Source organism: Perca fluviatilis, chromosome 11 (genome assembly GCF_010015445.1).
Source record: "Perca fluviatilis chromosome 11, GENO_Pfluv_1.0, whole genome shotgun sequence".
Lineage (NCBI taxonomy): Eukaryota > Metazoa > Chordata > Actinopteri > Perciformes > Percidae > Perca > Perca fluviatilis.
In genome coordinates, this window is record NC_053122.1 from 27362585 (window position 1) to 27390544 (window position 27960).

The window sequence follows — 27960 nt, forward strand, 5'->3', positions numbered from 1 at the left end:
ATTAAATTCAATTTATCGCACCGTTGTGACGAAAAGAGAGCTGAGCCAGAAGGCAAAGCTCTCGATCTACCGGTCAGTTTTCGTTCCTACCCTCACCTATGGTCATGAAGGCTGGGTCATGACCGAAAGAACGAGATCCAGGGTACAAGCGGCCGAAATGGGTTTCCTCAGGAGGGTGGCTGGCGTCTCCCTTAGAGATAGGGTGAGAAGCTCAGTCATCCGTGAGGAGCTCGGAGTAGAGCCGCTGCTCCTTTGCGTCGAAAGGAGCCAGTTGAGGTGGTTCGGGCATCTGGTAAGGATGCCCCCTGGGCGCCTCCCTAGGGAGGTGTTCCAGGCACGACCAGCTGGGAACTGCTGCCCTGGTTAAAAAAAAACTGATCTAATGGAGTGGAATGGAAATTTCTAAGTGACCCCAAACATATAGTATATAGAAAGTTCAGTTACAGTCACTGCCCGGCTTCAATAACGGTTCAGAGACGCCGAGAGCGCGGATGCGGTAGTTTTGTCAAACTACTGCTTTCAAGGTAGACTTGAACTTTTACATCCAACTTTAAATGTTCGACAATAATATTTCATTTATGATATATAACGGAGAAAAACAGCAAATCCTCATATTGAAGAATCTGCAACCACAACATGGTTAGACTTTTTGATTGATATGTTACTTTAATGATTAATTGTTTATCAGAATTGTTGCTGATAATTTTTTTGTCGTGTGATTAATAGACTTCTAGTTGCACTTGTTGACATGGAAGGAATACATCATGCACACAACACAAATGCTAGTCTGTGATTCAAAACTTGAAATTCAGTGGTTGTAGCCATTTGCAGAAGCAAGATTATAATATCAGATCAGTGATTTTAGAGACTGATTAGACGTCTGATCAGTCAACAATATGCAAAGACCCATCATACATGCATATCAACATGAAAGCCAAATTCATGTTCAAATAAGACTCAATCAAACATTTCAAAAGAAAAAGAAACCATTTATTACATTCTTAAAACCACATATAATGTATCCCATTGGACAACAATATATATCGAGCTGTGTAACTCAGTTACTTTTGGACTATTAATATACCTCTTGTACATTTTGTCAAACAGGGAAAGAGAAGGGAGACAAACTATTCTTTTTTGTTTTTACCTAATCTTTTTTCAATAAAAAAAATAGATTACTGACTTTTCAACACAAAAGTGGAGACACATAAAGAAAAAGGTGGATAAAAGACAAATGAAAATCACAGCAAAAAGAAACATTAAACCCTTATAACGAATTCATATTTAACTAACTGATTTATTCGTTGTTGTTGTTTGTTTTTTTTATTCCTATGTTTTGTAAATTTGATGTCACGATATTAGGACAAACAGGAAGGGTTTTGACACTTAGTGTAACATTCACAAAAATAGAACTTACGTCCACAGTGATTATGGTTAAGGGTCTCATATTAGGTGCAAAGGTGCGAGGAGCACGGGGCTAAAAGATGACACTGGTAATAAAAGGGACAAGAGACCACAGCTAGCTCCCTGAGAGGCAGGTACTCAGACTCTGCTCAAGAACTTCACAGCACCCCGAGTAAGACATTATCATCATCATCATCTCAATGTGATAACAACCTTCAGAGAGCGTGTGATTTACGTACATGAAAAATGTAAACAGTTATGGGTGACCTTGTGTGACAGATATTGAATAAAAAAACAAAAATAATAAAGCAGATTGACTGAAAAGTCTTACTGGCATTTGAGGCCCAACTCAGGGGGGCAGCTGGTAGCTCTGTCTGGCCTTAGACTAGTGTCCAGTGAGGAAGAGGAAAGTACAAGTGCTTGGATTTGGGACTAAAGGAGATAGGAACAGCAAATGTACAAAATAATACAGTTGTTCCAACCAGCATGGAGGGATTACGATACATATTATGGATCATCGTCGTTCCGGCCTGTAACCAACTGAAACAATTATGAGTGAAAGACAATTATACTACACATACTGTACTGACTGCTGGTTAGAAACAGGTAGGGAAACCCTGTGTATTTTATTATACCGTTCATGAAGTCCTCTTTTGCCTCGCTTTTGACTTTTTCTTAGTGTCCTTGTTTGTCCTCTTGTCATTTTAGCCGAGGGTGTCAGCAGCAACAGCGCAGACGGAAATCTCTCGGTTTAAATGCAAGACCAAGGCAATGTTTTTTTTCGTGTCGCATCTGCAACACCAACAGGTGTCCACCCCCGTCGCTTGCGTCATGACCGCGCCTATAACCCAGCTGGATTTGCCATCAGGGCAAGAGGGGGCCGTTGCCATGGAAACCTGAGAGTACTGTCAAAAGAGAGGAAGTAGTCCAGAAAACGATTTGAGTCCAAATATTAGTTTTCCTGAAATATTCATCTTTTCCTCTATCTCTTACGATGCACCTTTTCTCTCCCCTTCTCTCTTAACTGAACTCACACATTCTAACTCTCTCCGTATGCTCATATAGTCATCTATTTACATTTTTATTTAAAATATTTGTTTATAAATGTGTATATAAATTAAAGATAATTTCATCTTGTCCTGTCTCTAAGTGGCATTTACAAGGAAAGGGGTGCGTGGGACTGAGGTTTTTCATTGCATTACAAGAGTTTACAAAAAGGCAGCACCGAACACCGTCTAAATGTGTGGGAAGCTGGTTCTCAGCTGATTAAGCCGTGAGTCATATCATATCTGTGTGTTTCTTTTTTTATATCAGAGAAAATGACTCTTGGTCCCTAATTGATGGTCAGTACAAGGATATTGTCTGTATGAATACGCGTGTGTACCAAACTGAGATGTATTAGCCTAATATAGAAAGAAATATTGACTGAGAGCTGTATTAATAGTGAGACCTGTGGATTGATACAACTTCATTCTAATACTAATACTATGTAAAACTCTGTCTCAGAGTGGCAGTGTTGTACATTCACTGTTGTTGGGTTCTGGCTTGTGCACTGGTGCTTATTGGTGAGGTACATTCATAACTGGTTGGGCGATCCTCAGTGGATCTGATGTTAAACAAGTGTTAAAGCTTGGAGCTGTCTCATGGCTAGTGGGCTGTTATTATTAGGATGCCCATCCGCTTGGTGTTAATGCTACAATATGCAGAGGACCATGACCATGTGTGGTCTGTAGTGTAAGGTGCTTTGCCTGCTGGGAAAGTGGAGGACTACTTTGGGATCATTGGAGACGGAGTATTTAAAGTTCTGGATTGTCTCGTAACTGCTGGTTGTTGAGCTTCAACATCTCTATCCTTCTCTGTCTCTCCTTTTTTGCTTCCCTACTTCTTAATATACTCTGTTCATCTCTCTTTTTTTTGTCTGTCGGTCTGTCTGTCTGTCTAGCTGTTGGTGGAGTCCGGCAGAGACATCTCGCTGCCAAACACTTCCCGGTACAGTGGTGGGAAACTGTAGGCGGTATCTGGGTGGACCAAACGGAAAAACTCGAGTTTATCAACGTGGAGGTTACAGATAGACTTCATTGTGGGCAGCTTGGACACCATCTGTGGGGACAGAAGACACACAAAGGTTAATTCATGGATGTGTGTCTTTATGTGTGTACATTTGCATGTGTTTAGGAAGAGCTGGGACTGCTTCACCTTGTCCAGTTTCTCATCTGAAGCACCACTCTTGTGTAGACTGTGCTGCAGAGCCAGGTAGACTTTCTCCTGGAGCTTCTGAACCTTCTGGCCTTCTGTTAGCCAGGGTCGATCTACGGGAAAGAAAATACAAACACATGAACCTACAGTTTTGCTTCTCCTTAAGTAGCTTCAATCCACATTGTCCGACAGTATATATTCCACGTCAGCTCCTGATTGACGAGTATGACGTGTACACTGAGTGAAATATTCAAATCCAAGACTGTCTTTAATGGCTGCACCATTCAATCAAATGGAAATACATGAGAAGTCTTGCACATCGTTTTAACACATTTCCCAAAATTCAGCCTGACATATTTGATATGTTTAGAAACTTTAGGATCCCCACTATAATGTACAATTAAAGGCCCTGGACACCCACACAGGTGTTTATAGTTAACGTGGCTGATTTGATCTGTTCCAGGACTGTGTGGGTCTGGTTAGACGGAGAGATTGTCATCCTCCTGAGTCCCTATTTTAACGATCTAAGCGCAGGGCGTGAAGCGCATGGCGCGGGTGCGTTTAGGGTGTGTCCAAATTCACTTTTGCTAGTGTGACGGCGGAAAAAAGGGTCCGTGCGCTGGGTTCAAAAGGGTTGTACTTAGTGTCTTCATTAATTCATAGGTGTGTTTTGGGCGTAACATGCAATAAACCAATCAGAGCGTCATCTCCCATTCCCTTTAAAAGCCAGGCGCGTTTGTACCTTGGTACATTGCTTTTATGATGGCGGATTTGCACCGTAATATTTTTATTTGTAATCTTTGCATGTTTGTGTGCTGCTGCGCTCCCGTGTGTGTGTGTGTGTGTGTAACAAGCATAGTGTGCGCCCGCTGTGCATAAGCCTAAGCGCATTTGACTAATATTCTGTTAAAATAACAATGAAATGCTACGCTATTGACTTTAGACCAGGTTTTTGTTGGTCACTGCTGGCGACGATGACTTCCCGCTGCCTCAAGATAGCAATACGCCAAGAATTCACTTGAACACACCTCCCTATAAGACCAGCACGCCCATGGTCCACAGATGGGTGCAGGTGCTATATAAACGACGCGGGCGCTTGACGGGAAATTGACAACTGCGTCGGTCCAAAACTAGCAAAGACATTTGCGTCGGGCTTTGCGCTGCGCCGGGTGCAAGATAGAGCCCTTAGTGTTGTTGTTAGGGAATTTGTGACCTAAAAAGTTCCCACCTTCAACCTGAAAATAATCTAATCAGCCAGAATAACTGAAAACACCTGTGTGGGTGTTAAGAGGCTTTAAGTTCTGTGAGTTCATGTTTGGCTTCACAGGATGAAAGGATTGGCAGGCTTCAGCTTTTAAAGATGTCCAGCATTGTTTAATGAGATGTCATTATGTACTAAGTCCTTTCTTTGCTTTCTAAAGTCAGAAGTTAGACACATGGGGAATAATGACCAGTTCTAATGAAAACCCTTCACAAGTTAGTGAAATAATCCGCAATAACAAATTGAAAATCTACACGTGTGACACATCTACAACAAAAAACATGTTGTGTGGCTTTGAATACCAGTGTGGTCTTCTTAACCGAGTACAGAACAACATTGCATGGACTACTACGATATTGCAGTTTAATGTGCGCTTCTTCATGAACAGAGATAAAGGAAAATAATTAATCACCAGGAGAAAGAAGAACGGCAGCGCTAAACAGAGCCATCTCTTCGTCAGACAGCTGTAGACGGCAGAATCCTTTCCCCAGATCAAACACTGCACTGACCAGGTCATCACAACCTGCATAAACACAGGAAATCAATGCATTAATTGACAACAATAATAGCTTGAAGAATGTATTAGTGCTGCCGAATTGAATTAACAGACCCAGGAGATACCTGGGATGATGAGGAATACATTTATTTTCCTCACAGAGAAACTGCTGTATATACTGACATAATATATCTTTTTTTAAATGACACAATTTGCGTAATTTTCCCTTAAATGAGTTTATCACACCGTTTACTGGTGCGTTTAATGGTGTTTGTTGTTTTCCCATTAGACTGCATTGGTAATAAAACAGTTCTGGTGGTACTAAAGAGGCAAGACAGTGCTGCAGAAATTCAAAACCAACATCCAGCTGGAGGCTTTCAATGATGTCTCTTTAAAACCAGTTCTGGCCTTAAGGAACTGCTATTGACAAGATTGAAGCTGATATTACTGTCTTATAGAGTCATCTTATCAACAAATTACCAGTCAGGTCATTAAAAAAAAAAAAAAGAATTACTTCTATCAGTCAATGCAGAGGTATCTCTTTAGGAGCAGAGGTTTTTTTCCTAGGCATTCATGGTGATTATAGCACAGTGTGTGTGAAAAAGACTTTCTAACTTAAACGTAAGAGGCTTTCATGTGTCACCCTGTCAAATATCTGAATGCTTTAGAGCTTACACAACTACATCTGATACTCACCAAGTGCTTTGAAGAACTGAGCCGGGGCAAACTTCCCATTAAAGAAAATAGTGCTGTTGTTGACGTTGAAAGCTCGGCACAGACGTATCAGCAGGACCTCCAGACAGCCTGGAAGGGTAGCCACAGATAGCGGCAAAGACACAGAGGGATGGAGAAAGAAGAGGAAGGGGAAAGGGAGGGACAGAGAGGGCCAAAGATGCTCCAACATGCACAAAACAGCACAACAAAATGTAAATAAAACTGACCCAGATTGGAGCACAGCATATATAATGATATTTTTGAGCCGTTTAAAAATCAACAGGATAACATGGATATCCGCAAAGTTTTTTTGTTTTTTTTAAAGTTCAAAAGATTTACATAGAGTAAATGCATTGTCCAATGTATACAATTATATGCAAGTTAGATGAGTAAGATATATAGTAAGTCATTTGTTTTTTCCCCCAGTGTTTGAACCACATATGTGTAATTTATTACAACAAATAAATGAAGGGCAAAAATGGCAAAGGTAGAAAGTTGGAGACAAAAAAAACAGGAAGGAACAAAAGTTAGCAAGTTTCAGACTTTATTTACCTTGCAAGAATGAACTCTGTCAATTAAGTATTTGAGATGTGAGCTATATTTAGACACTGACCGGCTTTCAGCAATATAATCTGATCGTTCTGGCACAGGTCCATGAAGCCAGCAATGCGTTTGGCAAACTCCACCACACATTGGATGGCATTAGTGATGTGGTGTGCACACTGTTGCCACATCCACTCAGCTGACTGGAAAAAGTGACACAAATAAAGAGTGTTGCAAGTCAATTGACATCACTTCAGCATGGAAGTTGGTTCATCATCATATTCAGTACCTGTGCTGTTTGTTTTTTGTGTGAAAATTACAGTTACGATTTGCCTACACACAGAAAAACAATGTACTGGCAAAGCAAGCCAATTAAGTTAGTTTTCTTTTGATTGATATCGTATTTAAAGCTATAGTAGTGTGTACTTTCTGTCGCCCCCGTGAGGACTTCTAAGTAATGACAACAACACTGGCACGCGCACCACCCCCACTCCCCTGCCCCCACGCAGTTGCTAGTAGTGCTTAACCCATCCTATCAAGGAGGTCACAGCGGATTAAAAAAAACATGTACTCTTCAGAAGAGGTAAATATCTTTTAATTTGTATGTCCTCGTCGTCTCCAAAGCTGAACGCTGCTGTTGTCCTTTCTCAGCGGTGACGTAAAAACGCATCGCTCGAGCTGCTCCGCGCGAATGTCGCCGGACTGCACCGTTTTGTAAACATAGCCATACTGAGAAATACAGAGAGAGTTTTGTGGAGCTGACAGGCTTAATTAGCTTTGTTTCAACTCATTTGGCGATGGCTTGAATGTAACGGTCGGACGTTCATTAATACAAAATAGTCGCACACCATTGCTTTAAACGCTGATAAACAGCGAATGACACTGAGCTGTTATTCTGATACATTGCTATAAATACATGTGACAGCAGCGGACTTTACACACACACACACCGCGCGCACACACACACACACACACACACACACACACACACACAGGGGGTTTAAAGTGCACATCATGTACCTTGCTTTGATAAGCACGCGTTTCTTCAGGTGCGTATTGTACCCAGGTGAATCTCTTCATGTCTTCACTGCTGTACTGACACGTCTCCAAGTGAGACTTAACAATACCCTGAGTGATGCGCTCTGTGAAAAGACAGAAACAGCATCAGAATCAGAATCAGAATCAGAAAAGCTTTATTGCCAAGTATGTTTACACACACAAGGGATGTGTCGTGGTATCGTAGGTGCAAGTCACAAAGCATTAAAGCAACATGCACAAACACACCGAGTCGCCATATGCGGCGCCATCTCAACTCTCTCCTAACTCTCGCAACAGATACAGCATGACATGAGGAGAGGAGAGGGAAACAAAAAAGCGGCTCTCAGACTATCCTCATAAAGATAAGAACAGTGTGGGAACAGGAAAAAACACCTCAGCACATAAGCACACAACAGTACATTTGCACTGCTGCACATAACATAACATAACATAACATAACACAATACAACATAACATAAATGTACAGTTGCACATTTCGCGGCGAAGGCGTGGGACTGGGGGTATAGGGCATGGGGGGGGGGGGGGTTTGGCCTGCTGAGAAACATACATAAGCATCAGTGTTGTTTGTAGTGGCAGCAGGTTGGAGTGTAAGTGGCATTATTTACATATCCACAGATCATGGCAGTGTGACCCTGAATGACTAGATGCTTTGCAGCACTCTGCCGGTAAAGTTTGCCACTGATTGCTGCCCCCCTCCCTGACAAGATTAAGTGCTAACGGCTCATCTACTTCTTTTATTTATTTCTGTTAGGATCTTTTCCACCTCCTTCACTTATAATACCCACCAGTCACAATATTTACTCGCTGCTTCCTTTAAAAGTCCCCAGAGCCCTATTCAAAGCCTGCTTGCAGTTTGTTATTGCCAGCAACCATAATGATGTCAAATGAAATACAAATGTATTCTTCTTCAAGGCCTCCAGAGACACCTCTTTAAAAAAATGCCTTTGCTTCCTTACCTCTATAAATACCCCTACACCACCATCTCTTTATCTGTCCCTGTGTTTGAGCTTATGCTGCTGTATGACCCATGCCTCTTTCATGTTTCGTGTTTCCTGCTTGTTTTGCCCATTCAATCTTGTCCTTGTCCTGTTTTCCATCTGCCATGTATCATTCTGGTTTGTTGCATAACATATTTATGAGATATGTCCTTGTGCTTCATCTTTGTTTGTTTTCATTGAATCAATCTTTATTTACAAATTAGATTTGCCTTTATTTCATTGAGTTTAATTTATAATTTACTGTATATTCTACGATAAAAGCAGACAATGGCCAGGGTTCAGTTGTTCAAAACAACAGCTACTGTATTCATTTCTTGAAACTTCATATCCAATAGTACAGTACACACTCATGTCATACTAATTTGTACCAGAAAAATCGTTATTACTCATTGAAATATGAACTATAATAGATTTTGCTTTGCCTTGCCATCTTACTGTAAATTGCTGTTATTGAAAGTCAGCGCCTATGGCAAATGTGTCACAAGGAAATGAAAAATGCTGCCTGAACTGCTGTTCAGTGAGTGATTTAATGTCAAACAGTTGGAAGAAGTGTTGAGTTTGCATTAGGTACATGCAGCGGGAAATTACATGAAAAAGTAATTGAACCAAAAATATAAAAAGGGGACCTCACAGATAAATGCCTGTCTCTCTTATAATATCCCGTGATTCTCTCTTCATTTAATCCATTTAATTTTTCCAACCAACATTTGAGGTTTTAAGGTCTTCTTATACATCATGTGTTTCTGTAGGTAATGATTGAATAAAAGAAGAAATCAAATGTTATTTATCATGATCAGTACTCACCAAGGTCTGTTATTGAGCAGTCATCAGGCAGATGGTCCAGCAGTGCACGTGTGTCTCCCAGCAGCGGGTGCGTGTGAGAGTGTGTATGCAGGAGCTGGATCCCGTTGCTGTCTGCCCCGTCCAGCATAGTCTGCCGAGGGGAATTCTGATTGGACAGGGATGAGGGGGAGGAAGAAGAGGACGATGAGTTGGAGGTGTTCCCAGTGCTGGCTCCGCTGCCGACCACCTCCAGGCTGCAGTACTTGCTGGCCTCCTCGGGAGTCAGCGGCAGGTCAAACAGGTCAGGCAGCGCTGCGATGTCATCCAGGTCGCTCAGGGTGGAGCCCCCGCTGCTGTAGGACCGGCTCAGAGCCTCTTCGCCATCCTCCCCGCCACAGACACCGTCCTTCTTGGGTAAAGACAGAGCAGTGGGGCCCCCGCCTGCAGAACTCACACACTCCTGGGACTTCTGGTGTTTTTGCACTTCAGCGTAGAGGCTGTCACGCTGCTTCTTGGACATACGACCAAACTTAACCGCTGCAGAGAGAAAATACATTAAAGTGGACAAACAGACAAACAAAAATAATTCATAGACACCTTACACTGTAAATACTTAGTGTAGGGCTAAAATGAATGTATATACTGTATATATAGATTTAAATAAGATATATATAACATATTGTATTCATATTTTTTACTTTAGTGCAAAGACTTTGCAAGTTTGTTGTGGCCAAACCTAATGGATTTCTTCTTCTTTTTTAAAGATTATTTTTTGGGCTTTTCCACCTTTAATTTTGACATGACAGCTAGGTGAGAAAAGGGAGACAGAGGGGGAAGACATGCAGGAAATCGTCACAGGTGTCACTGTGCACCTGCTCTACCCACTGAACCAACCCGGCCACAAACCTAATGAATTTCACATCTGGTTTCTACATGTCACCTCAACCAAATTGAAAAATTATCTTCTTTGTGTGCCACGCCACCTTATCTATAAGTACTGTATGTTCCAGTCCTTATATACAGTTTGCATGACCATGTCCATCGCCTCCTCAGTCTGTATACTGTTTTTTGTTTTCTCTCGACAAACTAAAAAACAGGGCAACAAGTGGCGAGCCCTCCTGCGACGGCTAATGTGAAACGTTAGCGCTAAGCGCTTCAACTGCTCCTGGTATCAGCTTTAAAATGAAAAAGGAACACACATACTGGGATTCGCTGGAGACACACATCTACTAAACGTCCCATGTGTAAGAGAAAGGTGAACAAAACTCAGCTGTGGTAAAGGTTTACTGCTGAATGTCATGGTTAAAGGAAGTGTGTAAAGAGAATACAATGCGTTCTTTGTGTGTGTGTGTGTGTGTACCATCTCTGCTCATGCCCAAAGCCAGACACTTTTGTAGGCGGCAGTGCTGGCAGCGGTTACGGTTAGTTCGGTCGATCAGGCAGTTCCTCTGGCGGGAACAAGAGTACATGGCGTTGTTCTGCTGGCTGCGACGGAAGAAACCCTAAACACACACACACACGCACGCGCACACACACACACACACACACACACACACGCACGCACGCACGCATACACACACACACACACACGTAGATACACTGTAAATGACACGCACATTTGAGATCAAACTGTTTGGTTGAAGTAAAGTTTGGTAGCCTGGTTTCCTCCTCACCTTGCAGCCTTCACAGGTGATGACTCCATAGTGGATTCCTGAGGACTTGTCCCCACAGATCTTACAGGGGATGACCTCGATCTGAGCTGCAGGAGAAAAAACAACATTGTCGAGAGGTCAGATCTACATACAAAGTGGACTAAAGTTTAGACCATCAGTCAGCATCTGCTTAGCGAAGTGCAGCGGTTACATCTTCTGCTTGTTTGACACAATTGAGTCATACTGTGGACCGCTGCCAAAAACAGGTATATCTAAACATTAACATGATACTTGATACACTCACTCAGACATAACACACACTTTCACAGAAGCCCGTATTTGACATATGAGCGCCATTCATATTAACAGTCTATGGGTGTTACCTAGTAGTCACTTATGTGTCTCTTAATACTCTCCATTTATTTGTAGCCCTTTGGGCATATTGTCACAAAACATATCAATTTCCAATGGTATGCTAATGATACAGCTGTACAGTTAGTCTCTTTTAAATCTGACAAGATGGCGGAAACATGATCACAACAATGATCCTGTGTTTAATCCTCTTTTGAAGTGCTTATTGTAACAGAACTTCTTCCTGCTTAATGCTTTTATTAAAATGGTAGATCCTTTAACTCTTGGCAGTTTCTCCATCACTATAAAACAAGCCAGCAGTATTTAAGACACGGTTTTCGACTCTCTTTTCCTGGTCATTAATGTTGTGCTATCATTCATATCATATCGTTTTCCTTCGTATCTTCTGTAGACCTTAAAAAAGTCGCCCATGCTATCTTGTCACAGTTAGATAGCTGTCACTCTATGTACTCTGAGATATGTGAGAAGGCCATCTCTCTGCCTCCAGTTGATACAAATGCATCTGCAAGGCTTTTTTTTTTTTTTTTACAATTTCTATTTCATTTGGTTATTATGTTGTTACATCTATCTTTGCCTCCCTTCGCTGGGAGCCCTTGAGTTGCAGATTTTGTTTTATAAGATTTTACAGACAATGTTAGAAGGTTTAGATATATAGATACATTTCATGTCCCCTTTGAGTCCGAGTACAGTCTGTAGTCCTTCTGGTTAAAACACGCCTCATTGGCGGGGTGGGGGGGAAATCCTATGCGAGCAAAAATCATGTGTGGATGCCTTTAACATAACCTATTTTTTTCTTCTGAACTTTGCTGTATTTCACGTTGTTTTGTAAAACGTGTTATTAATGATTTTTCATCATCATTATTAGGAATTTATGAACACATTTTTAGAAACTGGAACAGAGACAAATCCTGTACTTTGCACCAGCGTGTAATAATCAAAGACAAATAACAAAAACACCTTGTAATGGGTCCAGTCAGTGAGTGAGCGACAATGTAGCATCACTGAAGTTGCGTATATTTGAATTCCTTTGTCTATTGATGGCAGCAGCCCTGCAGACAAACTGTCCCTTGAAAAGCACATGCAGTACAAGAGAAGATCACTTGGCATGAACTGTTTGTCTGCACCCTTCATGTGGCCCCCATGAGGGAACAGAGCACACAAACAGATAGGGAGTCACATGACACTTGCGCACATGACACATACACACAGACTCCTTCTTTTTCAACCGAGAAAGAAAACAACAGCAGCTAAAAAAGATAGCTGTTGCTCAGCCCTGCTGTGTACAATGTCAGACTGATTTACAAAATGTCATTTGTACAACTTGAGGATGTATGGGAAACCACTTTTGTTTATGTGATTGAGGCAGAACTGTTGCACTCTTTAGGTACTGGAAAACACAACCTATATCATACCCTCAGTGTATTCCCCTTTACTGTAATAACACAGTCGGCTGTCTCTTCTCTAAAACTGTTGACGAAACTACTCAAACTGATCAGGGCAGCTGCAGGCGTGCAATGGAAAAAATTTCCTCTCAGGTTCCCTCCACCCCACCCTCGTCTCATGATTATATAACTGGTCTGTGAGCATTCCTCACAACACTCATTCAGTAGGCTCAGTCTAGCAACATTGCCCCCCAGACTCTCTCTTTCCTGCTGGCTGAGCGGCGTTCGCAGCCTACTTGGTATTGGCTGAGTGTTCCGTCACTCAGGCGCTGTAGCCTGTCAGCCCATGTGCACATACTGTCCTACTGACACACTTTCCCACTGCAGGGGGAGAGGGAGAGGGAGGAGGGACCCATGCATAATCCTGACTTTCCGCAAACCAGTTTTAAGGTGGAGCTGAACATTGCTCAGATTTCCTTCTTCAAAAAATGTCCCTGAAGACTCCTTGATTAAATCGCACAACTGGCCATGTTACATAACAACACAATTAACCAAGCAAGGCAATGGTAATAAGCCAAGACAAACCGAACTAAACCAGTTTGGTTAACACCCAACAGAAATATTCACTGATTTACCATAAGACTATTTCCGCATGAACTGATTTCTATGGAAGAATCAAACACTCCACTGTTCTGTTAATGATAAACCATGTTTGATTTGACCGTAATAGCCTATACCATACCTAGCAACAGTCCACTCAAGGCAGACAAACTCTGAACTTGAATGTCAGCTATTCACCCCACTCCCCCGTCTTTGACATTGAGCCTCTGCTTCAACCCAATCTATTCTTGTCCTGCGCTGAGAGCCAGAGTTACACAGATGCCCAGCCGCCCACCACTATTGCTACAACCACACATCCATGCTTTCTCACTCCTCTTCTCTGACAGTCTGCAGATATCCAGGCCCAAGCCATGTAAATGAAAGATTACTATCCAGTTAAACCAATTACCTACATACAAAGAATAAGTACAGGAAATTAACAGGGACGTCTTGAAGACCTGTAGCGCTGAACCAATAGAGGAAAAAATAAATAGGGCTGCAGCTCACAATTATTTTATTATTGTGAAGACAATGGAGAAGAAGCGCTGCTGGGTCTTTGTAGTGATCACATACAGGTGCTCTTTGGATACTTCAGGTGTACTGGGCTTATTCCATCTTGTGAATGGCTCATTGCATGGGTAGAATCTGCTTTCAAATGTAAGTCTCCTTCCAAAACAATCCAAGGCACACTGTAGGGTTTGTGACAAAATGAAAATGCCTATATTTTCCATGGCAATATGTATTTAAAATAACCAACGCGTTGCGACCGAAATAAGTCTTCTTCAGGGTCATTGTCAGCAGTAGCTTGCACAACTATATTGTGTTACACTAATCAGTGGAGTGGGAGTGTGTTTCTTTCTCATTTATATTTTATGAATTGATTACTCTTATCCATTATTGTCTTGATTAATCCTCCTGTAAAAGAAAACCTCACAAAATAGTGAAAAATGCCCTAAACGTTGTACCAACTGTCCAAAACCCAGCAGTATTCCGTTTACTGTCAAATAAGACAAAGAAAACCACCAGATATACACATTTGAGAAGCTAGAATAAGAGCATGTTCTGCATTGTTGCTTCAAAAGCGACTCATTTTCTGTCTCTCTACTGATCAAATTGTTTCAGCTCTACAGAAAATGTTGCTGTTCTGAGATAAACATTCAATGATAATGAGCAGGCCCCAAAAACATTCTGAGTTTAATTATGTATATTTTTTTAATCTGCGGGAAATTCTGCGTTCGTAGATTCCGTTTGGCCCTGATAGTGAGCTTACTTTACAGATATGAAAGATTCAACTGTCTAACAATGCTGATAGAGACACAACAGCAGCAGTGGCCACACTAAGGTTAAAGCTACATTCACCTTTAACCCTGAATGTAATTGCTGACATGCACTAAAACAACAGTCGTTTAGGCATCTGACCTTTAGCTCTCTAGAAAGAGTATGCATTCCGAGAAGGTCGATACCAATCCTGCTTTTTGCTATGATGACTAAAAGCTGCATGCAGCGCTTCACATTTCTCACCCAACTAACACATGAACTAAGTTACAAAATGCTAGCGTGATATCCGATAAATGATAAGTCACGCAAGTGGCAAACAAAGAACGGTGTTTGAGCAGTAGGACGGCTACTTTGTGAGGTACACCCAAATGTGTAACCGTGTTATCTCTACAAAAGCCAAATTCAGTGGTTCTGGATGGGGTAGAGAGAGGCAGAGACAAATCACAGACGTTTCGCTTCCGACTCTTCACTTCTTGGTATCTAATGTGAAACAAACAGCCAATAATGCTCCAGCAGGAGGTGTGTCCATATAGCTCAGAGGAAGAAAAAAAAAAATGAATTTTGACCCTCCACATGTTCACCATCACCTATCACACATACACACACCTCACTTCTCTGTTTATAATCGTACAACCTGTTTTAATGCAAGTACAGGCTGTTTGCTTATTACACAAGTCACAATAACCTGCAGTCTAACGCTATATGCCCTTGGGTAGTCTATATCCACGACGTTCCACTTCCGAGATCGCTTTCGTTCTGCCGTTAATTCCGCCGGATGTCACTCTTTTCGGATGTCCGTTTTTGGATGTCCATTACCCTGCGCTTTCTTTGCGTTGTAATTTTAAACTCCGGTCGATCTATGAGGACTATGGTTAACTGCTCCTCAGATCTCTGCAGGGTAAATCCAGACTAGACTATACAGTCTAGCCAGGCTATCTGTCCAATCTGAGTTTTCTGTTGTACGACTAAAACAACCTTTGAACGTACACATGTTCCACCAAGACAAGTTCCTTCCTGAGACTATTTTGCAGAGGCTCTGCTTGGCGCTTAGCTCCACCCAGGATGATTGGGATTGGTTTAAAGAAATTCAAATAAACCAGAGCATGTTTTTCTCCCATCCCGGATTGCTGTGTGGACTAGACAGACCCTCCTGCGCAGTACTGTGGAGGAAGGTCTGGCAATGAAAGACTAGCCCTTGGTCATCCGATTAACGCAAGGCTTCATGGGAGCGGTTGTTCTTTTCATTTTTTTCATGACATCGGCAGAAGAATGACTGACAGCATAAGAAGATTCACTCAATAGGAGGTGAGGGGCCTTGTGCTCGAGCTCTCACTTGTTGTGTCATGCCTCACAGTTGGGTGTAAGCTTACAGTGCAGCTCAGAGCTATATAGCAACAATCCACTGTGGTTTCGCGGCCCTTGTCGCCTCTTTATCTTTTGAAATCATACGGCAGATGACTCTATTTCAGTAACACAAAGTGTTTACAAAGTCTCAAGGCATGCGCAGATGGACCGGAGGAGTGCAGATATATTCTCAGATGATGAAAACATAACAAGCTCACAACCTCTGCTTGAATCCATGATCTGTCTTACTGATTACACTTGACACTTTGTAGCACAGAGCCCCATTCTCTAACATGCAGCTCTCACAAAATATTTGGATTTTACTCGGAAATATTACTTTTAATCAGAATCAGAATACTTTATTGATCCACTCTGGGAAATTGTTTAGTTGCAGTCGCTCACAGTCAAAATTCAAGGTAAAATAAGAGTAAGAAGAGAGCGAGTCAATCAGTGTATAAAGTAACATAGCTACAGTAAGAAATTAAAACGTTAGGTAGAAGTAAAGTAAGATTGGGTTAAAAAGATTGTAAAAATGCTTTTGTAGTGCAGTGTGAACATAAATAAAGTGCAGTGTCAACATTAATGCAGTACGGACATAAATGAAGTACAGTGTAAAACAAAACTGATGAGTCTTCACTCATACTTAAAATGCATATACAATCTGGCTGTCTGGCTGCTAGTGCATTCAAATCAAGGGGCTCTATTTTAAAAGATGCAAATACCAGTGGAGGCCAAGCTGAGGCCCACAGAGGGGGATTAGAACAGAGAATGCCATAGGCCTCTTCTACCCGGCGTGTGTCTTGTGATTTTTCACTATGTCTTCATGTAATAAATAGGAATACATTCTGCAGAAGTGCACTCTGCCATCCAGTACAGTGAACCGCAGGAAGTGTCAGAGGTGCAGACATCACAACAGGTCTCTGTCAAGCATACCAAAGCTGTTGGAGTGACTCAACAATTTGGACGAATTGTGATTGAAAATGTGTGTATGCATGTTCAAACTGGGATTAAAAAACGCTGACATGCTTTTCCAGTGAGGAAACCACGGTGCAGTGAGCTAGGAGGCCAATGGTTTGTTTACATTTGGACATCCTGCCAGAAATGGAACCTCCCTCCACCAGAGGCCCCGCTCTGCTTCTTCTCCTCCCCCCCCCCCGAAAAAAAAAAATACATCTCTTTCCTCCCCTGCCAAAAAAAAAAAGGAGTTAATCTCCTGTCCTGCACAACAGAAGGTTGTAAGGTGAGACAAGATAGTTACACAAGGACACAGCCAAACATTGAGTAAACATTAAGACAAGGACGATTTAAAATATGATCTGTACTGTGTTTGTTTGCAACTACAAACTGCTGCATGACCATTTTTGTGATATGTGCACAGGAAGAAATGTCTTTCCGGTAGTTCACCTGTGTGTTGCTAACAAATATATTTGTGGCCCTCTTTTGAAATTTGTATTAATATTATTATTCATTGTTTTATAAGTATAGGGCTATTTCAATTAACGAATATTTGGATGTTACAGATAAAAAAAAAAGAAAAGAAAAGAAAATCAGATGGCTGTATCAACCTTCCTTGTTATTAACAATGATCCGCTGCCCCAAGTTCAAGCTCAGGCTGTGTCATGGAGCGACACATTGAAGGCCGACTGTCAGTGCACGCATGTACACACTGTATAATGTTGGGTGACATAACTAGGTCAGTGGAACAGCAAGATCCCTCTGCCCCTGTGCACTCACACAGTCGGCCATGCTGGCACAGCCATCACATCACAACATCACACTACTCACAATTACCTTGTCAAGTCAATGCTGCGAAAGAATGGTTTGCAAGCACTTTCAGAAATGTTATATATACAATATCACAAAATGAAATTACTGTATACCAATACACACCAAGCCTTATTCTTTAAAGCGAAGGTGTGCAGAGTGTTAACTTTTTTTAAATTAGTTATTCATTACCTTATCAGAAACCGGATAAGGTCGAGTAACATCATGATTACATAATTGCAGTTTTGGTTTAAAAAAAAAACCTCCTCTCATGCCCCTCCCTTTTTTATTGCATAACTCTAACATGGATCCCCTGGCAAAATTTACAAAAGGACTCCCCCAGGTAATATATATATATATGAATAATATTTCTTTAAAACAGACACATTTGGCACTGCCATGAATAATAAAGCAAAATTACGCATGTGTGCAATTGAAATGATTTTACCATACAGAGACATAAGAGATTATAAAAAAAAAACTGAATTGATCTGGTTAAGTAAATTCTCACGAGCTGTTTATCACTGCATGTCGAAATGAAGTGTGGAGCATGCAGCCTCGGGCTCTGTGCTGTGCAGCTATAATCCAGTCATGAGGAATTAATGCGCACTGAGACCAAGTCCCCGTGCGCACACATGTGCCGTACAAGCCCGTACAAACGCACACTGTGATCTTCACCAAGTTCAACTTAACGTGCACAGATTTATTGCGAAATAAAAACCAACGTACCTCTCATTGTGATGTTTTCTTTTCTCTTGGCTGGACGGTAAAACCACTCGGCTACATGTGGTTAATGTAGGTGACAGAATAGAGGAGAATAAACCGCTGGGGCCAGAGCGAACTGGCTCTGTAAATATTAACTTCTTCCCGGCTGCAGACAGCTCGCGGTAAAGAACGGCAAAAAAAAAAAAAAGAAGAACTACCCAAAACTCCTCTCCTCTATTGCTCGGTCAAGTCCGAGCGAAATGAAAGGGTGAAGAAAGTCGCTTTGAATCGCATCGTTACAGCCTCGGCGCACTGGCGAATAGATTTGGCTCAACTTTTTTTTGACAGACTAGTCCAACGGTGGACAACCGGTGATCGGACCCCCCCTTTGCTCTCTGCCTGCTTTCCTCTCAGTCTACCCTGCTAACCTACTTTCACCAAGCGTGGACTCTCCCATGATCTCACTGCCGACAGCTCCTCTCGCAGCTCTCGCGGGAGCGCGCAGTGAGGAGCGAGTTTAAGGTGGCTGTGGCCAAATGATTGACAAGTGCTGAGGTGCGGTGAGAAATAAAGATAAGCACTTTCCAGCAAATAATAGGAAGGCAATTAGACCTACAAGTAGTTCTGCTTTAAAACTTCATAAAACGTTTGTCCAGGGACAGCAGATGTAAAATCATAGATATAGAACATTATTATATCTATGTGTAAAATAGCCTCCTGGCTAATTCTGACACACGTTACATTTTATATTGTATTATTAGTGTGCATTGTCCCTGCTAAATAGACCTAAAATAAACAAAAGGGACGTTAATGTGTGCTGTTTCCTTCACTTCCCTGACGTCATGTAGGCTAATTTACACCAGTCACTGTAACAGTGTAGAATGTTGCCTATAAATAATTGAGATCTAATTATTAGGTGTTGCTTAAGTTGAAAACAACCAGGAAGAAGCTATCAAACCAGCTCTCTGTTTACCAGAGAGCTGGTTTTTGTAGCCTTACACAATTGTTAACTATTGTTTCTTTAAGTGTTTGCCTGTTTGTCAGACAAATGTGTATTTTGAATGGTTCACCTTGGGCTTATGATTAGCATTTTTCACTATTTTCGGACATTTTATATAGACCAAACAATTCATCAAAATAAAGAAAAAAAAATTAAGAAAAATAATACTAATAATTGTCACCCCAACACTCTAATTGTCACTATTTCTCCAAAGACTGTGTTTTCTCACTGCACAACGCCACTCAGTTGAGACTGTATATTTAACCGCCACCTTTAATAGTTATAATATTTATGAAAACCACTCTTTTCCCAAAGAAACAAGAATATAGACAAATTAATTTAAATTGTATATACATATATATATATATATATATATATATATATATATATATATATATATATGCAGAGTTGCTGCAGCGACTCAGAGACTCATTTTGTGGACCTGTAAAATATTTATTTGAGCTATTGTCTGCCTATACTTAAATGAACTTTGGCCCTGTGAGGAGTATCGTTAGGAAAATATCCTTGGCTGCGCTCCCAATGATTGCTCACCAGTGTTCAATTTATTCTCGGCGAACTAGCTTCAGAGTTTACACCTAGTGACCTCACAAAGTTTGATACATGGCAGTCTGGTTCCTGTTTCGTGTTTACATTTCTGTACAGGATGTGCAGAAACCTACCACAGGAATACTGCTATTTATTTGTCTCTCAGTATGTTATCCACTGACAATTAGTCAGTCCCATATGTGTTCATTTTTGCTCGTATGAATCCTCTCTTTCTTTGCACATTTTGTACTTGAAAAAAAAAGTGATACGGTTGCCGTTTCAATTTGTATTGCGATTTTCATTTATTGCGATTCTAGAAGTATTGCGATTCGATAGTATTGAGTATTGCGATTTTCTTTTCCTTCTTTAACAAAAACAAAGAAGAAGTACATAACATGGATTTTCTGCATTTCCTGCTTTTGCTGGAAACAGATATGATGTAGTCGGTACTGTATAAACAAGAAATATTTAGGTGAATCATTGGTAAAAAATGACGATACATACATAAATAATTTTTTTGCCCACCCCTACAAATTATGCAGCTCATCTTCCCTGTTTAATCTATGGATAAAAAAGGAGTCTGATGTAATTGTGTGCTTATACACAATTGTGTGTGACTATGGGGTGTGGGTGGGTGGGTGGGAGGGTGGTAGTGGTGGTGGTGGGGTCTTATGGAAGGTGTTATGATGCAATCCTCTGGCAGCAGTGTTATGAAAAAGCACGAAGGCAGAGATTACTCAAACTAGGTTAGTGGAGCGGCCGAGCACAGAGCTTTCGGTTTTCGGTTTCACACACACACACACACACACACACACACACACACACACACACACACACACACACACACACACACACACACACACACACACACACACACACACACACACACACACACACACACACACACACACACACACACACACACACACACACACACAGACATACACAGGCACTCACTCTTTCCTCTCCCTCATCTTTGTTTTGCATACATAATGCTAGCCCACATGAAATCTATTCTGACATCTTGGTGTTTTTGTAGTATGCACACATGTTCAAATCCTTATTTTTCTAGCCTTTTCTGCACAGCTTTTCCTCTCGTCCGTTTGTGTCTGTAGTCCCCCCCCTCTCTCTCACCCCGTGCACATCTCCTCTAAAGCCCCTCTGTTCTATGTCTCCCTTGACAACGGCAGTGACACTTTGACCTTAGGTCTTACGTAACCGCTGTGCAGCTTGGTTAGACAGCAGAGGAAGGAGAGGCAGGGAGTGGAAGGAGGGCTTTGGCATGGCTCGTATATTGGCAGACATTTTGTTGCCCGATAATAAAGTAAGAGGTGAAAGAAGAGGCGAGGAAGAAGAAGAAGATGAGCTTAGAGCTGGAGGAGGATTTTAGAAGGTTGCCAGCAGCAGCATAACAGGATGAGGAAGCAGATGAAGGGGGGTCGAGAAATGATACATAAATGGACGGATATTTACATCATAGACTGTGTGACAACAAGCAAAGCTGCAGCACACACAAGAGGAGGAGGCCAAAAAGCCAATGTCCACTTTGCCTTGAGTCTTTCCAAATACAGTATTGACATTTAAAGTGACAGCCCTGTGGAACAGTGAGAGACAGAAATAATCTCTAATGCAGAGTAGCATTGTGAGATATTTCCAGTTCACACCTGCATGGATTATTTTAGGCTCTCTTAGATCAAATGCACTGCAAAAGAGTATCATACAATAATGCGAGGACCCTCTGTGTGTGTGCATGAGTTCGTTGTCTTTCATCATTTCTCTAACTGTGAATGTTGGTATTGGCAGTGTTAAAAGAAGTACTCAAAATAACTATTCATTTTAAAACGGTTAATACCGCACAGTCTATCCCTGCATTCAAATGTTTACTTGAAGCCAAAAGTGAGGCAACATATCAGCCCAATGTACTTACATTGACTTAATGTCTGGTCAAGGTAGAGCTTTCAATTCTAATTTAAGGCTGGATACTATGAATTATAATGCATTATATTTTAATTGTGATATTTTGTGAGTAAAATGTACATCTCAGACGTAACATTTCTCTGTCAGGTAAATGTAGAAGTAATGTTTTCCTCTGAAGTAGAAGTACACAGTAAGTCAATAGTGCACAGTTGGGTTGCTTTGGGGGGGCTTCTGTACGTTATTTTGGGTTACAATGGTTCTGGAGAAAGCTACAGGCAGAAATACTGGAGGCCAAGCAATCGGCATGTTCCTAGGGGCTATTTCATTTGATCAGAATACAGAATTGAAAATCTGCTTAGAAATATAGGAAATATCCGATAGGATAGAGCAACACAATGTAATTCTGCTAAATAAAATGTTACATTCATTATTAGTTTACATCCGAATACAATACACATTTTCTATAGGCTCAGTCTGCCTTTAAAAAAACAAAACAATTCAATAGTCATCATGGAGACATTAATTGGTCATGTGACAAGGGCTGGGAAACAGGCAGCCAAGTGACAGTACTCTGATCCAATGGATTGGTCGGGGGCACCACAATCATATATCGGGGACGGTGCCAACCCGTGCCCCCTTCCTGTTCCAAACAGACACGTTTTTAACCAGGCACTGCACTTGTCTTTAAAATCAAATCAACCTAGTTGACTCTCTTTGGTTACTGTGCATGAGAACACATGTGGTTTCGAGGTACAGCTCCAGCAGGTTAAGAGTGACACTTATTGCTGTTACCTTGAACAGCTCCATTGTACAGACATCATCTAGATGTAGAGAACCAGTTACATACAGTATGTTCGTGTTTAGTACACTGATTTTCCGGCACTCACCCGTGAACCCGTGCTTGTTTCCGCCTACTCTTTAAATGTCAGGCAAGCAGACATATTGTTGTTGTGCAGAAGGCCCTTGTTGCAAGGATAGGCATAATGTTTCTCCTGACTCAGATCAAAGCCAGTGCAGCCTTGTGACTCCCCGGGGTTGAATTTAAAGGTCTCGCTCACATCAAAGAGTCTTTGTAGGGATGAGGGACCAACTGTAACTGATTGGCTGCACATGGTTTCATTGGGGCCCCATGGCCAATCTCTCTGCCTTAGCAGCATCGACTCCTTACATTCCAGTCTATTTTCTCACACTGCACATTGTAAAATGTTCACATGGATTTTTTTATGTGAACAAGGGTAATTTAAACTATGTCTATCATCGTCTTTTACTTCATAATTTCTTTCGATGTGTACATCACACCGAGATTGGGTAAACTCATCTGCCGGCGATTTGATTTCGCCCTGCAGCTCAGGCTGGAAACCTGTACGTTTATCTATCCTGCTTCCATCACAATTTTGTGGGGACCAATCACAAACTGGCTAATCCACCTGCCGCGCTATTGGTGGGTTTAAAACGATGACGATAGAGAAGCGACCAAGCAGCGTTTTGTTTCCATCCAACGTCATGTTGGATGGAAACAAAACGCTGCTTGGCCGCCGAAGTGCAGCAACCCGTCGATGCCGCTGTCGCTGCTACGTCACCCTGATCGTTGGTCTGATTGGTTGAAGGACTATCCAATTGCGTACAGAGTCATTTGAACTACGCCCGTTGATCATGCCTCGTGTGCAGTAGAAAATAAAGAGCAGACTCCCCAGACTAATTTTCAACCTTAAAAGATTGAGTTTGGTCTGGTGATCAGACTACATCACACCCACAACACGGCAAAAACACACACATGCACATGTACTGGACTGTGTCAGTTTGCTGGGATTATTTCATGCTCCTGCCATCTGCAGAGCTGTAATCCCTCACTCCCTCTTCCCTCATTTAATTAATCTCCCTGTTTTTTTTTTCTTCTTCTCAGCATTAATCCTTCCCTCCCCCCCTCCCAGCAGCCACGGCCCTGTAATCTGGAGCAGTGAGTTTGTCTGCATCACTAGGTCAGTGTGCCAGATGAGTATAAACACCGATCCCTCCCTGTTGCAACATACTCATCCTAATCCCTCGCCTCCACTTCACATCCTCGTTCCAGTGGTGGAGTACTCGAGTCCTGGACTCCGACTCAAGCAGCTATTCTCTGGACTCCTGACTCAACTTGGACTTGCGCACTGATGACTTGGACTCGGACTCGAGGATTTATGAAATCAGACTCAAGGATGTATGAAATCGGAAGTTGGATGAAGTTTCTGACTACTTTTATGTGTACAAAATTTGATATAAGATATTGATTGTATATTTAGTCTGTAACTGTTTCATGGAGTACTCGAGTACTGGACTTGGACCTCGAGTCGCTATTCTCTGGACTCCCGACTCGACTCAGAGTCGAACTCAGGTAATGGTGACTCGACTCGGACTCAACTCGACTCTTCTTTGGTGACTTGGACATGGACTCAGACTCGAACACTGAAGACTCGAGACTTGACTCGGACTTGACAGTTGGTGACTCGACTACAACCCTCCATCTTTTCTATTTCTCATTCCCTGTTCCTTTTGGATCTCCCCCCAGCTCCTGTTACCACTCTACACTGTAGCGCATCTGTTTCTTATTCCCTCTCAGTTTCTCCTTATCAGTTTCATTTTTCATACACCGTACAAGTTTGATAAAGCCTGCAGAATAAATAGAATGTGAGTTCAATCTCAGGTCATTAGGTACATATTTATTTCACTGAGCACTCACACTCCTCCAACTCACATGCATTACAGAAAGAGCACAAACATACAATATATTCTTGTAGCGTCCTTGGCCTGCCAGTTACATCATCGTAAATGAGCTATTGTGAAATCTTATTCCATTTATCACATATAAAAATCATCCTGTTTTGGAGGTTAAACAGATCATGTACTGTAGTAAAACCTGATTTCAGCTTAGAGAGGAAGAGTTAGTCAACACCTGACCAGTGCAAATCACTTTCATATCATAATATTTTGTCCTATGTATAGTTTTAACCTGAACCAAGCCCTGAGCACTGCACTGCAGTTAATCAAGGATTTCCTGGGGATTAAAGGCCCTGAAAAATTATTTTCTCAATCAGATTACTGTGAGTGATTTGATCCTACGCGAGTGTTCTGCAGAAGAGTTTGAGTAATTCTACATAAGAAATGTCTGTATTTCTGTTTCTCTCTGTGCTCTTCTCGTTGGTTTGAAGGTGACAAGACTCATACTTATACTCGTACTTCCGTGGACCAATCAGGATTTTGTACTATTTGTACTAGTTGCAGGATTGTTTGGTTACTGTCAATCAAACATGCTCAAACCACACCTACACAGATAAAGAAGATTAGCTGAGTTTTGAAATGTTTAAATCTTTATAAATAACACCTAAATATGTTTTTTTTTTTTTTTTTTTTTTTACCATTATTACCTTATTTAGTTGTGAATGTTTATTGGTAAATCAAAATACAATTGTGTTCATAAGTGTATGGACCCATGCTAAAATTGACTAAAAAGAGGAATAAAAAAAAATCATCTTTTGGAAATTGATTTTAATGCCTTAATTAAAAAATGAGGAAAAATCCAACCTTTAAGGACACCCTTTTTCTTTGTGAATGAATAATGTATGGTAAATAAATAAATAAATGTTCTTCCTTAAAATACAGGGGACATAAGTAAGTACACCCCTATGTTAAATTCCCATAGAGGCAGGCAGATTATTTTTAAAGGCCAGTTATTTCATGGATCCAGGATACTGTTCATCCTGAGAAAGTTCCCTTGGCCTTTGGAATTAAAATAGCCCCCCCACATCATCACATAGCCTTCACCATACCTAGAGATTGGCATGGGGTACTTTCCATAAAATCATCTCTCAATGCAAATCAAACCAGTTATCTGGCTAACTGAAATAAAACCATGCCAGTCTCTAGGTATGGTGAAGGCTATGCGATGATGTGGGGCTATTTTAACTCCAAAGGCCAAGGGAACTTTATTAAGCATTAAGCATAACTGTACTTCTGCATTAAAATGTCTAAAAATGACTAGACCTATGTTATATATTTAGTTGAGTCGTGACTTACATTATCCCAAATGTTTCCAATCATTTTCAAACTTTTTTTAAAAAACCTTTTAATTTTAATTTTTTCTTACATTAACATAATACACTGCACGCCAGTGATCATTTCCAAATTGGAAACTCAGACTTCTATGAGAAAAGTAAGTACAAAATAAATTGTTAAAGAAAAAATAAAATGAAAACATAAAATGAAAAGAAGGGGCACATAGCTCTTTAGAAATTTGTAATTTTAAAGTAACGGTTCGTTACATTTGGTCGCCGTCACCTGGCGATGACGTCATATCCTCTTTGCGCACGTGTCGGTGTTGTGGTTGTCTGCTAAAATCTGTCAGAAATGTAATGTTTGTCCCACTTTAAGCCACATTTTTATGATACACTTTCTAGATCTTGGCCGTTTTTAACTATATTTAACCAGATGAAGGATTTTAGTCATCGGACTTCTGAGTCTTAAGTTATCAGAGAAACAACCTGAGCAAACGTTTGAAGCAGCTCGGCTCGCAGGCCCGAAGAAACACATTTTTAACGTAAAACTGCTTTCTTCAATACTTTGTTTTGGATAGGAGAAGGCCTCTGTGGATAATTTTTCTCCCAGAAGAAACTCTCGTGAAGGATGAACACTGGAATCCTAACCGGGAGAAAGTGACTGCAATGATGGCCTCGCTCTGTCTTTTATTAGTGTTTTAACTGAGAGACCCCGAGCGGCAGAACATGACTGATGAACGTTTTAGATTTGGTACCAAGTTTACAGGGGGTTCAAGTTCAAGTTTGACTCTTTAAAAACAAATCCATGCACACTAATGGTGCGTTCTTTTTGTCTTGTAATCGCGACTAGTAGCTCGAGCGTGACGTCACATCCGTGTCGAAAAACGAATAACCGCGGGTTGTTGCATTCTTTTTGTCACACAATATTACGAGTCGGAGAAAAGATGGATTTTTGTAACATTTTTTGTAACATTTAGGATTCTATTCACCCAGCTATTGACATATTACACGCATATATTTCACAGTTTGATACATGAAAATTATGTTTTGATTAACGTTAACTTTAAGCTACTGCTCTGCTTTCTGCTCAAGACTCGGCTTAAAGCCATTGTTGTCATATAGCAACCGAGCGTCTCTAGCCAATTTCAGCTGCACAAGCTACAAAATAACTAATCAGACGGTATTTAACCCCTAATAAGACTGTAGCGACATGCCTATAGGTAGCAGTATACAGTGCTATGTGTACGACTTCTTCATTTGGTTACAACAAAGACAAAAGCGCTTAAAATTGTAGATAACCACAATGTTTACTACGTGTGATGCACGACGTAGCCATCTTTGAAAGTGAGCTCGGGGTCCTCTGAGTTCAGACGACTTGACGAGTCGTAAATACGACCTCGGGGGTGTTCTTTTTGCAACTTCCGGGTCGTAACTCCGGAAAACAACTCGTAAAACGACTTCGGTGGACAAAAAGAACGCACCATAACTGCATGAAATCTGACAGTCAACATGCTTACAGACCATCTTAGACTTATTATAATGTATATCATATTCTCTGCAAACAAAAGGACATTCTCCACAGACTCCTCAGATCTGCACACGGACCACAGCATCTACTACCTGAACAGTCCTGTTCAAGGCCACTATACAGTAGATACTGAACAGGGGAAGTATGGTTCTTCTCTATTGCCCATGTACAAAAAGTCACATAATTGAAACTAGCAACCTTTTAATCAGGAGCCCACTTCTCTAAACCTCTACAACATACATGCGTGTCTTTCAACATGTTGCTAAATTCAGGTTCCCCGTCTTCATGGAAATGTTCTTCGTGGCCGCATAGAGTTACACCTATGTTACCTTTCTTTAGTATGTCCAGACTTGTCTCGACAAACACAATCAGCAGCAGATCTCTCTCTTT

The 27960-nt window shown here is 41.2% G+C and overlaps 1 protein-coding gene across 1 annotated transcript; it reads right to left on the bottom strand.

The window, feature by feature from the left end:
• Positions 1 to 968: 968 nt before the first annotated feature.
• On the bottom strand, positions 969 to 19031 carry LOC120567870 (nuclear receptor ROR-beta-like). The gene is made up of 10 exons (XM_039814962.1): positions 18576 to 19031; positions 11128 to 11213; positions 10815 to 10956; positions 9476 to 9991; positions 7635 to 7756; positions 6685 to 6817; positions 6054 to 6161; positions 5274 to 5384; positions 3601 to 3713; positions 969 to 3504 (listed from the first exon to the last, which is right to left on the bottom strand). Exons 1-10 carry the CDS (start codon positions 18580 to 18582, stop codon positions 3343 to 3345), a joined length of 1500 nt encoding a protein of 499 aa, XP_039670896.1. The 5' UTR covers positions 18583 to 19031; the 3' UTR covers positions 969 to 3342.
• Positions 19032 to 27960: the final 8929 nt, after the last annotated feature.